At 42.0% G+C, this 16,059-nt stretch overlaps 1 protein-coding gene across 1 annotated transcript in view; it reads left to right on the top strand.

Annotated features, from left to right (window-relative positions):
- The window catches only part of LOC137561159 (protein starmaker-like), a 31,527-nt gene extending 28,964 nt beyond the window's left edge, over positions 1 to 2,563 (top strand). Inside the window, exon 11 of the mRNA XM_068272413.1 lies at positions 1,657 to 2,563. Within this exon, the coding sequence (XP_068128514.1) occupies positions 1,657 to 2,360 (704 nt within the window). The 3' untranslated portion in view covers positions 2,361 to 2,563. The remainder of the gene's footprint in view (positions 1 to 1,656) is intronic.
- The last annotated feature ends 13,496 nt before the right edge of the window (positions 2,564 to 16,059 follow it).

Genomic DNA, 16,059 nt, shown 5'->3' with positions numbered 1-16,059 from the left:
TTTTCTTAATACATTCAGTTAATTATTAACCGCTATGTAAATCTAAATCCAAATTCACCTTTGTTTTCTTCTACACTGTTTTGTGTTATTACATAATGTGTTTTTATTCGTTTATTTAATATGATGAAAGTTGAGGTACTAAAAAGCGTTTTTTTTTTTCCTTATTTCATAATGTGTATGGAAAATGGAATAGTACTATACCACCGCTACCATCTTTGTAACACTAAAAATTGCTATAAGTTTACACTCTTAGATGACTAATGTAATTGAAAAATGATTTACATGACATTGCTTCCACAATGGTACTCACAAGGTCACCTTTGTCATGGCTCATTTCATAATTATCATTCCACTAGTAACTATTAAAATTAAATGCGCATTACATGGTAAAATTTGAAAAATATTCACAATTTCGATAAAACATTTATTTAGTCTTGAACATTCCTGTACAAACTTTAAAGGTGAACCAGATACGAAGCACACTGGTGTATTTTATCATATATATCAGTAGGAACACTACAGAACACACTTACGGTAGCCATACACTGGTAGATTTGCCATGAGATTCGACTAACAGATATATCCCTTTATGATTAAATGTGATCAGAGAGGGAACGTATGGCTACCTTTACTGTTGATAGATTGTGAACCAATTTCAGCTTGAAACCCTTCTCAATCTGTAGTGGTGCTGCTTCCGCCTTTCATCCCAACCCCGCAAACTTTACCTGCTCCGTCGGCGCCAATGCCCCCGGACATCGCTGTTCCGTCTACGCTCTGGTCTGGTCTCCAGGTCTGGCATGCTTCACATCCTCCTCACCAGCCGGAAGTTGAAAGATTGCAGTGCCCACTAATCTTTTTCATTCCTGCCGGGCACAAGTAAGTTAAGCATGCCGGACCGCGAGACCAGATTAAAGCGGAAACGGAGCAGCGTTGACTGGGGGCACTGCCATTGGCGGAGCAGGTAATGTACTGCCGTTGTATTGCGTCGGCCGTAGGGCAATCAAACACCGCTAGCGACACACTCCCTGCCAGCGGGCGATCAACGGTAACTTTAGGCACTCACCGATCGGCGGTATTGGAATAAATAGATTGATAATCAGCGTGCAGCGGGAACAATGTGACAGCTGTTGGTCGGCAGGGAATCGGCCTAGTGTATGGCCTGCTTCACAATGCACTATGTTTCATCCTCACTGTTAACAGTGTCTATTATCAACTGTGATAGGAATCCAAGGCTGAGCATTCTTTTTGGCTTTGAATTTTTGTAGCTGAGTCATTATAGCAGAGCTTAAAGGCGGCAGGATTGGGCTTTAAAAAACACATGAAACGATGGACTCCACTATAATCTTTCCGTAGCAAAGCTACACTGAGTGCTCAGTCAGGGATTCTTATCACCGGTGAAAACAGTCAGATTACAGAGAAAACAATGAATCAAAGATTATAGTAGGTAGTAACTGCCATATACCCACTGATTTACAAGGTAAAAGACAACAGTGTGCTTCATCTCTGGTTTTCTTTAACTTTACAATTTGTGAGCTCCATGTTTGCTTATCAGTGTAGTAACCACATATGTTTTTGAAATGATCCAGAAATTGTTGCCTTTAAGGTAAAGATGTCTTGAAGTAGCTTGTAACGTACCCACAACTTTTACTATTGCAGCTATTGTGGAACCACAATCTCAACAACAAGACAATAGAGAAACTATGATGTTATTTAGTGATCACAGTGATACAGAATTTGGAGCGGATATTACTGAGGTTGCCGAGGTAGATTCTGTCCAAGTAACCTTGGTGAATATTGATGTGCATGAAGCACCAAATGAAGGGACACGCAATGAAACAGTAACACCTGAGCAAACTGTACGTGACAATCACTCAGCACCTCAAGGAGCAAGGTCAGGGAGGAATAACGTTACAACAAATCAATCTCTACCTGTTAATTTATCAAGAAACAATCGAACAACGTGTCGGACAAGGAACATGGACAGAGAGCAGTACATGTTCGACAGAGAACAAGCTGATCGCATTCATGAAGCACAAGAAAAGCAGAGACAGGAACATATGCAACGATTGGATGCTGTTATAAGCCATCTTGAGGTGTTCAATCACAATTTTAGTAACAACTGCATCAACATTCAGGAAATTACTAATTACTTGCGTGAGGCAGTCCAAAACTTGGTTGGAATTCGGCAAGCAACAGAGATTGCTAATGATATTCAAAGGGAATATTGTATTTTGACAAAATTGTACAGAGAGCAGAAATTACTCTTTCTTTCGAAACAACCATTTCTGCATGACAACTCTAATCACTCTGGAGAAAAAGCGCCAGAAGACAGTGGTAATGTATCTCTTTCCGAGGTTTAGGTTTTCAGTGATAAACTTCATAAACCTCTGTTAAAAGTTTGTAACGGTTAAGATGGCAATTATCTTTGTTAATTTATTTGCTGTCGTTTTCAACAAGACAATATTGGACAAAAGGAGTTGACACAATTTTTTTGGGGATTATTTATTAATCTCTTTAAGCACTTTAGCAAGAATAGGTAGTAAAGGAATGTTAAAAATGGTCAAGAAGCAAATGTTAAATCTTACCGTGTACATACGCATTAATATTTGCACTATTTCAAAGTAATGTTAATTACACCAGTGAGCAAATGTTTGCATCAACCAAGTGAACCTGGCAAATCTGGCTTTGCAAATTTGGCCTACTGGCTAACCACGAGACATTGCTCATGCAAATATGCATTTGCTAACGCTTGCCTAAATATGCAGGGTCAAAAAGCAAAATCCGCAAAACGCCCTGCGGGAATTAGTTCATGCTTCATAGCACTATCCAGGGGCGCCACCAGGAGGCGCAGGGCGTTTTGAGGGTTTTGCTTTTTGACCCTGCATATTTAGGCAAGCGTTAGCAAATGCATATTTGCATGAGCAATGTCTCGTGGTTAGCCAGTAGGCCAAATTTGCAAAGCCAGATTTGCCAGGTTCACTTGGTTGATGCAAACATTTGCTCACTGGTGTAATTAACATTACTATTTCAAAACATCCAACACTGTTAGACCACAAAACATTAACAGACACGCAATGATATCCTAATTGGTGAGGTTTGCAAGGTGGAAATTTAATGGCATACTGTAGCGGGGTTGTTGGAAAATGAGTTGCAGTTACCCAGGGCTTCTAATGATCCCCCACAGACGTCCGGTGCACGCGCCGAAACTCACCAATGCTCTGGCCCCGCCTCCGGTTCACTTCTGGGATTTCAGAGTTTGGGTCTGAAAACAATAGCAAAAGCTTGGTCGTATCCTCACTCCATCTGATGTCACCAGGAGCATCCAGCGCAGTCCCATTATGGTCTGTACTTGCGCCATGCGCTCCTGATGACATAATGGAAAACAAGGGCACGGCAACGCAGACTTTAAAGTCTAAAACTCCAGAAGTGAGGCGGGGCAGGAGCATCGGTGAGTGCCAGCACGTGCACAGAATGCCTGCGGGGGACCATTAGAAGTCCCGGGGAAATTTCTACTCTTTCACCACCCCAAAGCTATCCCTTTAAGAAATCAGTGTTGTGTTAAAGACTAGAAACATAGTTAAAGATTTGTCACCTTTTCTACTATTATGTCAGTTGTGCCTATGACATAAGTTAAAGGGACACTGATGCGAGGATACATGTCGCTTCCGATCTTATATTCAGCAGGGGCATGTGTGCACCTGCTCGAAAGCAACTTTCCCGCGTCCAAAAAAGGGTGTGCCTTACTGGCCAAAACCCAACCAAGTGATTCCACACCCAAAAATTCCCCCCCCCCCCCCCCTCTCCTTTCAATTTTCACGATCAACTTGGTCGCAGATTTTGCTGCTGTTGAGGAAGGCCTACAGAGGCAGCCCTGCCTCTCAGCGTGTCTATCAACACCGCATCGACCTCGCTCCACTGCCCCGCTCAGCAAAGGAAGACAAAGAGGGGCAGAGGAGAGGCGGAGATAAGCGCTGATAGACGCGCATGGAGGCAGAACTACGACCATTAGCCATGCAAAACCATGCATAGCTTTCTGGGGCCCCACGATAGGATTTGGGAGGTAAGAGACCACCGGTAAGTCGATGTATAGCATTTGTTTATCAGGGGCACACATGCCACTAATGATTATAAGCTAAGAAGCGAGTTTAATCTTTGCATTAGTCTCATCGATAGAATATTGTGATGGCTTAACTTGGTAATATGGGTATCACTAAATAACATTAAGCATACCATTGTAACTAACAAATCTTAAAGGACTTACGAGCCCAAACTGTCTAAAAACGCAAAGTACCTGTAAGCTGTTTAAATGCACGGAGGACGCCGTCCGCGCCCTCCGTGCAGTTCCGCCGGGTCCCCTTCCTGAGATCGCCCCCGCTACAGTGCGTGGTTCGGGGGGTTGGCCGTAGTGCTGCGCAGCCGCACTCGCGGCCAGGCGGACTGCGCAGCCGCGGCCAATGGAAGCGGCCATATTGAGAGCGGCACGAGAGCCCGACCCGGCCTGGGGGGTCGGCGCGGGGGGCGATCTCAGGAAGGGGACCCGGCGGAACTGCACGGAGGGCGCGGACGGCGTCCTCCGTGCATTTAAACAGCTTACAGGTACTTTGCGTTTTTAGACAGTTTGGGCTCGTAAGTCCTTTAAGTAAAAAAGTACCCTGTATATGTTTACAGTTAATAAAGCCGCTTCCTTTGTTAGTTGGTTTATAATCCATAACAAATTCCTAGCTGGTAGCATTTGGATAGTACCAGTTTAATGAGCCAAAATTACCATTAATACAACAACTCCTTCTTTAGCTATCATATTTCACTAATTACTTGTATTATATATTACTTTTTAAGGTAAAATTACAGCACGACAAGAAAACAATAACTGATAAAGCTATGTAATTTACATTCTTCTCAACTTCCCGAGGTCCTAGTGCCATCACCAGATAGTACCTCAGTACTTTTTTTTATGACTCTACGTCTGTTCATTCAAAGATACCTAGAACATGTAATGTAACATACGGCTCAAGTAGACACGTAGAGTAATGTTTAAATAGAAACTTTGAAAACATAGTTCATAAATGGCTGAGTACAAAACTTAAACAGAATTTAAACCACTTTAGTTACTACTATGGTATTAACATAACTTCTAGAAATAATGGAAAACACAACATTTTTCTTAATTGAACTTAATGCTTATTCATGAGGAGGACAAAGTAATTACTACAAAATCACATGTTTGCCAAATACTTAACGTTAAAGTAAACATCTGTAGCTCAGATAATATTGATTACATTATTCACAATCCCCCAAAACAAAACAAAGGAGTATGCATGTGTACAGCTTGTGAGGCTCAATACAGTTTTTTGTTTCATGGTGCTGTTCTAGGAGATTTCTCTTCCTGTTGAGAGAAATTATAAATGATTACACTGAATACGGTGAACCTTTTTTCACTAGTAATAGATACTGCATCTGTTTAGTAGAAACTTGGGTATAGAATATCGTTTGACAATTGTTTATTTGATTTTAAGAATAGAAATTAGAAAAGATAGGGGAGGAAGGTTTTCAGCAAATAATTTAGAATATTACAAATGGTTTAATCACTTACCGGTTCTCTTGACCAATTCCCTTACTTTACATTATTTGCAAGTAAAATTAACATTTGGATGTAGGTTACTCATGACCAAAATCAACATGATTCACAAAAGATTTTGCATCAGTTTTGCTTGGAAATAATGTACTCAGCAGGAAACAGGCATTACTTGCAGTACGGGAACGCTAAATATGTTCTGAATGACAGTATTTAGTACAATATACACAACCCATTAAAGCTCCGTGTACATGATATCAATCTTATGTCAGATCTGATTACACACCTGTTGACAATTACAACACATCCCACATGTCACATCTTGGTTGTATAGAGTTTAATCTAACACTGTTTGGTTCTGGTCATTAGAATTGAATAAAATCAGATTCTGACAGGTTGGATTACACAGAATGTTCAATACAATCGGGATGAAATTGTGTACAATAATGTGTCTTGTACATTAGCCTTGAAGGGAAGCAGAGATGAAAAAACATTACTATCAAAACCTGTGACCTCCTATAGCACTTTACGCACAGATTGTTCTTTGGCAGACATCCACCGTTGTCCACATCTGTGAGCTCAGCCTCCCTGCTTTGCAATTACTTTGTCAGTACATTCCAAATTGAAGTGCTGTGTTGGTGCTTACCGAAAACTAATGTTGAGAAGAGGCATTAATGCACACTTCTCCTGTGTAGCTGGCTCCAATGACATTAGTGACAAAAGCCAGTTGTAGTAGATGTGGCCAGCAGTGGGCAGAGTCTTGAGAATTAGCCATGTATATGGGGATGCAGGAAGGCACAGGTATGTATGCCAGTTTTTTTAGTCTTGTCAAATTGCCTTCATCTCTGCTTCCATGTAACAGACAGTGTACTGTACACTACATCTGCAAGTGAGGATGGTCCAACATAGCATGTTAAACTTGAAATAGATCATTCTCAGTAGTGGTCGTTGACATTCTGATTGCACTAGATTGTAACGTAAGTTCACAACTACCGTTATGTAAGAGTTTACTTTTGTATTTGCACTACTGATTTTCAAAGTTGTACGAAAAATGTTTCATTGTAAGGTTTATTGTAACATGTTCAAACTTTAAGAAATGCACAGTTGAGTAAAGTTTTTTACTATGTTCACAAGGTTCGTATTAATAAATATTTTGATATTGCAAATCAAAACATTGAGTTGTGTTTGCACTACCCGTTTTGTAATATTTCAAATTTATAGAAACAGTTAAAACTAAACTTTTGGCAGTTACAATAATGTTCTGCTTTCAAAAAATGTTCTTAATAAACTTCACGACATAAAATTTGTAATGAAAAGTTGTCAAATCCTGTAAATCAGTATATGTTTGACTTCAGAAGTGTTTTAGAATTAATTATTTACAATTCAAAAAAAGCAGTCCATTTTTGTATGTACAGTTAATTCTTTGTACAAAAAACATCACATACACTTAACTTGTACATTACTAATCTATAGTATACTTACAAGAAAAATAATTTTCTATGAATTGGTTACGAGCACCACTGCCTGGCATATCGCACTCCAAAACATCCGTCAGATCATCTTCTTCTGCTTCATAAAGGTCATCACAAAGCTCCAGGCCACCTTTACGTGCTATGTTATGTAAAACACAGCACGAAAGGAATATGTCTGCAACCTTTGCAGGAGAATACTTTAGGTAGCCACCAGACAAAGAGATAGCCCTGAAACGACCCTTGAGAACTCCAAAGGTTCTTTCAATAACAACACGAGTCTTCGTATGACTAACATTGTATTTGACTTGAGCATCAGTAGTAGGGCGGAGCACTGGTGTGAACAACCAAGGCAGGCACGGATAGCCAGAATCGCCTAAAACACACCAACCAAAAAATTAGGTAAAATAATAAGGTTTTGTTGATGGGAAACGTGGTATTTATGAAAAAAAAAAGAAAGCAATTTGAAAAAAAATAATAAAAAAAATATCACATTGCCTTGCTAAGTAGGCAGTCATGCATACATAGCATAGCACTCTTTGATACAGAGGTGAAATCGCAACAAAGATCGCACAGACCGATTGTTGCTTTTTTTCTGACCACAAAATATGTTGGTCACTTTTCTGAAATGTAGTGGCTACAACTAGGAAAGTGGTTCGATACAGTTTCTGAGTTTTGAATTGGATGAAACCCACTTGTACATGTAGGTTTTATTTAGCATTTTAAAAGACAGTTTAACACACGGTCTGTTCAATCTTTGCAAACTAAAACCACTGCTCACCTACTAATACTACATTCCACACTGTTAATGAATACACTGGTGTCACCTACCACTTTCTTGTGAAAGGCATCATAACATATACACTCACTCCAACATTGTAACCATGGTCATGTACACCCAGGTGACACCTCCAAACCCATCTCACCAAGGCCTTTCAAGCGCAACCTCAGTAGCAGCGGAACTCGTTGTTTTCCACAACATGGTTCAGCTGCCACTGCGGTACTGCTCCCAAGGCCTGTGTGAGATGGGGAGAGGAGACACCTTGGTGGCCATGACCGGCGTGCAATGTGGGAGTGTGTGGTGAGCGGTAAGGTAAGTGGGAGCGAAGGTACAGAGCATCACAGCAACACTGCACTGTAAGCCATTCCAACTCACTCCAACATTGGAACCATGGTCATGTACACCCAGGTGACACCTCCAAACCCAACTCACCATGGTCTTTCAAGCGCAACCTCAGTAGCTGCGCAAATCGTTGATTTGTACAACTCTCAACTAACACTGAGGTACTAATTTCAAGGCCTGGGTGAGATGGGGAGACATGATACCTGGGTGTACATGGCCAGCGTGCAATGTTGCAGTGTCAGCTGAGCGGTAGGGAAAGTTGGACAGAAGGAACAGAGCATCACTGCAAAACTGTACTCTATCCCATTACAACTCACTCCAACATTGAACAATGGTCATGTATACACAGGTGTCATCTCTACCCATCTCAAAAAGGCCTTGTAAGCAGGACAACAGTAACAGTGGATATCGGTGGATTGTACTCCACCTATAAGCTGACACTAAGGTAATATTTACGAGGCAATTTAGAGCTGGTGAGAAGTGACACAAGTGCAGATGAGAAACCTTACATGACATTTATAAGTAACAGGTGAGCAGTAAGGTATAAAAGGCACAGACAACCCCTGTCGAACTTCTCTCACTGCTCAACTGTCACTCCTACATTGAACAGCAGTCATGTATTCACAGGTATCAACTCTCCCCCGCTCACATAGGCCTCACAAACAGTACCTCAGAGACAGCTGATAGGTTGATGATTAACCACTACTACTAACGTTTAGATCACTAGGGCTATATGAGATGTTGAGAGGTAAAAAATGTTTACAAAAGTGCACTGTGATGCTATGAGTCACAGGTGAGTGGTGAGAACAGTTTATAATCAGTTGTCTGTGCCTTCTACCAAACATACCTCAACTGTTACCTGTCACTCCAGCGCTACACGGTGTTCATGTACACACACACATATCACCTCTCCCCAGCTCACACACACCTTGGAAGCAGTATCTCAGTTAGAGCTGATAGACAAATGGAAATCAAGCTGTTACTGAGGTACTGCTTCTAAGACCTGTGAACTGGGGAGAGGAGACATCTGTGTGTACATGACCACCGTGGATTGTAGGAGTCACAGGTGAACGGTGTTGAAAGTTTTACTGTCGGCACAGAGAATATACCTCATTTATAAAAAAAAATTAATAAACATAAAAAAAAAAATAACCCGCATATTAAATTACATTACAATGATACGTATACTTAATACTTACCCAACAGCCATCCACCACACAATTCTCCCTGGTTGAATTTACTAAACAATGCAGACCGCTTTAATATGTGGGCATCGTGGCATGCTCCTGGAAAACCAGTCAGGACACTAGTGATAATCATATCTGCATTGCAGACGACCTGGATATTTGTTGAATGGTACTGTTTACGATTCCTATAAATCGCCTCCTTCCCTTTTGGAGGGTTTAAGGGAACGTGTGTGCAGTCTATCGCACCCATCACATTTGGCATGCCTGACATCCGGAAAAACTGCCGCTTCACCTCATCCCACTCATGTCGACTCTTTGGAAGGTAAATGTACTTTTTAGCAACTTTACGTATTGCAGCAAGCACTTGGGTAAGCACACGTGAGAAGGTGGCTTGAGATACCCCCACAACTTCGCCTGCTACTGCCTGGTAAGATCCTTTCCCGAAAAAATGAAGCCCTACAAGGAATTTTGTAAGACCAGAAACTGCAGCACTTCTCGCACAGGTAGGTTGTAAATCATCATGAATCTCACTGTACAGTGATAAGATCATCTCTCTTGATAACCTAAATTTGTTAATTATTTCTACTTCATTGTAATCATCAAGAACTATTCGTGGCCTAAATTGACGGATGCACATGACCCTGGATCTCTGCCTGGCCCTCCTTCTCCTCTGTATAACGGTTAACTGATACAGCAATGGCTGAAATGGCTCCATTGCAAAATTCTCCTCACATCTGTCAGGGTTACCGACAGCTCAATGCAGGTGATAACTGCAGCGTTACTTAGCGTGCAAACACGCCCCCTTTTCCCTTCATGAATTAACATTTTTAGCTGTTTACCGAACAGATACCGCTGAGTTACCGCTGAGTTACCGCCGAGTTACCGAACGTTCGATAAATACATTCGTTACCTTTCATGAATGCTTCACATTCGCTATTACATTCGGTAACTTAACGAACATTCGGTAACTCGGTCGATATGGCTTGATGAATTGAAGCCTATGCCTGTTAATACCATCTGTTTACAGGGATAATGGAAAGAGTATAATTTTCAAGCAATGGCAGCAACTATCAGATGACATAATGGCAGTAATGGGATGATGTTATCATGAAGCTATCACAAGTTTTACTCATAAGCTGACAATAGCCATAAGGAGAGTGATACCCGATCCATATAATTCCATATCTAAGCTTGCAGATACCACAGATGTTGGGGGAAATAGTGATTCAAACTCTTTGGAAAGCCTTGATGGATTGGTATTGCTTTACAATATATGAACAGGTTAATAAAATGCAAAGTGCCCAAAGTGTAAAAATCCACAGCAACTAATTAGATATGTATTTACTAGTATTATAGCAAATGATCAAAGACAACAATTGTCTTAATACTATAGAAAGTAGAATGTTTGCACCAAATTGTCCAATTGCAAGTGAACTGTCACCCAATGCAATCATTAAAAGTTTCATTTGGGCTGCATACATCCCCCAAGTATATGTAGCATTGGGTGATTGGAATTTTCCATGCTAACCTGAGCCATATCAGATCATAGTCATAGTGATTTTGTGATTACAGTTGCATGCAGCAGTCAAATGATATTTAAACCCAGAATAGCTTGAGTTTATTGAAAAGGTCTCATCTCATGCTCTTGCATGAAAGTCCAATCACACCATTGCCACTATAACAATAATTACCTTCCCACTTTACTTCAGTATGACCTAGCTAAAGGCTGAAAGCATTTACCACCTAACAACTGACCATTTTTAAAATACTTTGCTGAACTGCATTTGATGGAGAGCATACATTTTGGCGCTCGGTAAAGCTGAAATTTTGTTGGTTTTTTTTTGCGGCAAATGCACAATTACCAAATGAATCCGACAGTAAATATCAGTAGTGTTACCGAAATTCTACTATTGCCTATCATAACCTAATACATACATTAACCCTCCCTTACCTATGCCTAATACTATTTCCCCTACCAACGTCTAACAATAACCCCCCTAACATCACGTAACACTAACCTCCCCCCCCCCCCCCCCCCGACTCACCATTGCCTACCACTAACCCTACCCCCCATGCACCACTATTCGAAACCACTAATTCAGACTGCTAATAAATCCCGCCTTTACCTCCTCTAAGTACCGTTTGCCATAATTACATTACAAGATTATTCTCTATGGGGAGCCATGGCTTCCTATATGTCCTCTGTTCACTCACTTGGTGTCTATCTCAAATCTTTCATGCACCGAAAAGCCTACTTCTGTTAGGATTGCCGCCCCTAATTTTACTGCATAGTGAATATGCCCCTGGATCTCTATGGGAACTATTTATCAGGAGGTCATATTTAGAAAAGCGATCAGCTTAAATTATCTCCACTTTTATGCTGGACTGACACTTTCTGTGGGTTCTGCAATGTCTGCTAAAGTACAGTTAGTAAAACAATACTTTAAGGTTGAATAAAGTGGCAGTCAACCTTACTGACACTTAATTGATTGCCACATAGTCTTCTCCTAAAGTAGGGAATGCCATAGGCAGTGTAGTACAGGGTTGTCAGTTCCAGAGTCCGTTTGCTATGTTTCTGTAGATCTCCACTTTAAAGAGGAACTCCAGATAAAATAATGTAATAAAAAAAGTGCTTCATTTTTACAATAATTATGTATAAATGATTTAGTCAGTGTTTGCCTATTGTAAAATATTTTAAATCCCTAATTTACATTCTGACATTTATCACATGGTGACATTTTTACTGCTGGCAGGTGATGTAGCTGCTGCTTGGTTTTTTGGCAGTTGGAAACCGCTGTAAACAGCTATTTCCCACAATGCAACAAGGTTCACAGACAGGAAACTGCCAGGACCATGGTCCTCAGAGTTTCTTGTGGGAGGGGTTTTACCACAATATCAGCCATACAGAGCCCCCTGATGATCTGTTTGTAAAAAGGAATAGATTTCTCATGTAAAAGGGGGTATCAGCTACTGATTGGGATAAAGTTCAATTCTTGGTAACGGTTTCTCTTTAAGATGTAGCAGCATTCAGTAACAATAAAAGTCAATAGGCCTTGTACTGATATTTGTCTTGCAAGTTGTACCAGTCATGGCTGGACATTGTTTATATAATTCCATTGACTGGAGCTTCTGATCCCCATGTTAGGGTAAATAGGGTACCCTGTCCTGATGATATCCCTGGGAGCCAGGCACAAAACCTGATACTCAATATAATTATGGCACTATAAAAGTTACATTTCAAAAGCAGAGAACAGAAAATTATGATTTTTTTTTTAATGTTCGTTACTTTTTTCCTAACTAGGCGGTAAACCTCAAATTAACTGTTAACGAACAACAGATTAATTCCCTTGTTAGGTAATGAACACATTTAATAATCTAGCGTGCTTATTTCACATTGGTTTCCTTAAAAGCAAAGCTATCCATTCACCTTGTCTCCCACAAACCCTGAAGGATCCCATTAAGGAAAAATGCTGGGAGGATAAAACGCGGAGTTACGTTACGGGATTGTGCTGAGTAGAGAACTTCAACACGGAGGGTAAATTAAGTCTACAAATTCACGTTGTTTGGGACCAAGATATTTTCCAGGAAACATTGTTAATGCTGTTCAATATTACCTGCTCTGCCTTTATACTGCTGAAGATGTGCTAAAGTGTTCAAAGTCCATTGATATTCAAAGGCTTGTAATATGCCCCCCGGATCTAATTACCTGTCAACCCCAAGCCGTTTGTTTTCCAAATTGGCCTCTCGGCTGGGACTTTACGAGGTCATAAAGAAAGAGGAAGTGGCTCTGTGCAGAGACGGTGGCAGAGCCTCCCTCAACAAATCACGTCTTTAATGGCTTTTTCAGTGCACGGAGAGTTGAGATCCTGGTTTTTCCAACTACTGGTAGGTGGCAATCTTAGGTTCATGGTCGTGAATCTTTCTTTCGAAGGTTCACACAAGCTCGAACCATCCGGTAAGGGACCAACTTATTGGTGAGGTCCCATTATTAGGGCTGTTCAGAGCCAATGTGGCCATTAATGGTGATTTCAAGATTGATTATAGCTACAAAAGACAGTTTTCACACCTTGCAGTGGTAAAAAAAAATCCAGGCAAAATGCTCTTCAAGAGTATTTTCTCCAGTTGATGAACATTTTACACCAGTTACTGATTCTGCACCAATTTTCCTTTTTATGGCCATGAGTCATTCAACTTTTGCTCTTTAGTTTTCACACTTTACCCTTTTCCAACCTCTTCAATGTAAAACTTTTTCAGCCTCATCAAGCAAAAAATAAATAAATAATAATAATAGTAAAATAAAAGTTATATATTAAACTTAGTTGATCAGGACAACTTGTTATTAACTCCACAAATCAGAGTACACAGTTGGATAAGTTGAATAGACTTACATCTGGGGTACTGAATTATGGGGTACCTAACAACCAAGAAGCAAAAATGGGTGCCAAGACCTGGTCTTAAGTAGTGTTGGGCGAACATCTAGATGTTCGGGTTCGGGCCGAACAGGCCGAACATGGCCGCGATGTTCGGGTGTTCGACCCGAACTCCGAACATAATGGAAGTCAATGGGGACCCGAACTTTTGTGCTTTGTAAAGCCTCCTTATATGCTACATACCCCAAATTTACAGGGTATGTGCACCTTGGGAGTGGGTACAAGAGGAAAAAAAAATTTAGCAAAAAGAGCTTATAGTTTTTGAGAAAATCGATTTTAAAGTTTCAAAGGGAAAACTGTCTTTTAAATGCGGGAAATGTCTGTTTTCTTTGCACAGGTAACATGCTTTTTGTCGGCATGCAGTCATAAATGTAATACATATAAGAGGTTCCAGGAAAAGGGACCGGTAATGCTAACCCAGCAGCAGCACACGTGATGGAACAGGAGGAGGGTGGCGCAGGAGGAGAAGGCCACGCTTTGAGACACAACAACCCAGGCCTTGCATGAGGACAAGAAGCGTGCGGATAGCATGCTTTGTACCACCATGCAGTCATAAATGTAATAAAGATAAGTGGTTCAATAAACAGGGACCACGCGGCAACGCTAACCCAGCAGCAGCACACGTGATGGAACAGGAGGAGGCGCAGGAGGAGAAGGCCACGCTTTGTGAGACACAACAACCCAGGCCTTGCATGAGGACAAAAAGCGTGCGGATAGCATGCTTTGTACCGCCATGTAGTCATAAATGTAATAAAGATAAGAGGTTCAATAAACAGGGACCACGCGGCAACGCTAACCCAGCAGCAGCAGCAGCAGCAGCACACGTGATGGAACAGGAGGAGGCGCAGGAGGAGAAGGCCACGCTTTGTGAGACACAACAACCCAGGCCTTGCATGAGGACAAAAAGCGTGCGGATAGCATGCTTTGTACCGCCATGTAGTCATAAATGTAATAAAGATAAGAGGTTCAATAAACAGTGACCACGCGGCAACGGTAACCCAGCAGCAGCAGCAGCACACGTGATGGAACAGGAGGAGGCGCAGGAGGAGAAGGCCACGCTTTGTGAGACACAACAACCCAGGCCTTGCATGAGGACAAAAAGCGTGCGGATAGCATGCTTTGTACCGCCATGTAGTCATAAATGTAATAAAGATAAGAGGTTCAATAAACAGGGACCACGCGGCAACGGTAACCCAGCAGCAGCAGCAGCAGCAGCAGCACACGTGATGGAACAGGAGGAGGCGCAGGAGGAGAAGGCCACGCTTTGTGAGACACAACAACCCAGGCCTTGCATGAGGACAAAAAGCGTGCGGATAGCATGCTTTGTACCGCCATGTAGTCATAAATGTAATAAAGATAAGAGGTTCAATAAACAGGGACCACGCGGCAACGGTAACCCAGCAGCAGCAGCAGCAGCACACGTGATGGAACAGGAGGAGGCGCAGGAGGAGAAGGCCACGCTTTGTGAGACACAACAACCCAGGCCTTGCATGAGGACAAAAAGCGTGCGGATAGCATGCTTTGTACCGCCATGTAGTCATAAATGTAATAAAGATAAGAGGTTCAATAAACAGGGACCACGCGGCAACGGTAACCCAGCAGCAGCAGCAGCACACGTGATGGAACAGGAGGAGGCGCAGGAGGAGAAGGCCACGCTTTGTGAGACACAACAACCCAGGCCTTGCATGAGGACAAAAAGCGTGCGGATATAGCAGCAATGCTTTTTGCCGCCATGCAGTCATAAATGTAATACAGATGAGAGGTTCAATAAACAGGGACCGGAAACGCTAAACCATCCCAGATGTTCATCGGTCATGTTACTTGGTTGGGGTCCAGGAGTGTTGCGTAGTCGTTTCCAATCCAGGATTGATTCATTTTAATTTGAGTCAGACGGTCTGCATTTTCTGTGGAGAGGCGGATACGCCGATCTGTGATGATGCCTCCGGCAGCACTGAAACAGCGTTCCGACATAACGCTGGCTGCCGGGCAAGCCAGCACCTCTATTGCGTACATTGCCAGTTCGTGCCAGGTGTCTAGCTTCATGCCCGGTTTCAGGTCCAGCGGTGCCAGCCACAAATCCGTCTGTTCCTTTATTCCCCTCCAAATTTCCTCCCCTGTGTGCTGCTTATCCCCAAGGCAGATCAGCTTCAGCAACGCTTGCTGACGCATGCCAACAGCTGTGCTGCACTGCTTCCACGATCCTACTGCTGCTGGTGCTGGGTTAGCATTTCCGGATGAGGTACAGCTTTGAGATGCGTTGGAGGAGAAGGAGTCAGAG

The sequence above is a fragment of the Hyperolius riggenbachi genome, chromosome 3, assembly GCF_040937935.1.
Source record: "Hyperolius riggenbachi isolate aHypRig1 chromosome 3, aHypRig1.pri, whole genome shotgun sequence".
Lineage (NCBI taxonomy): Eukaryota > Metazoa > Chordata > Amphibia > Anura > Hyperoliidae > Hyperolius > Hyperolius riggenbachi.
This window is presented reverse-complemented; position numbering and strand designations above follow the sequence as displayed.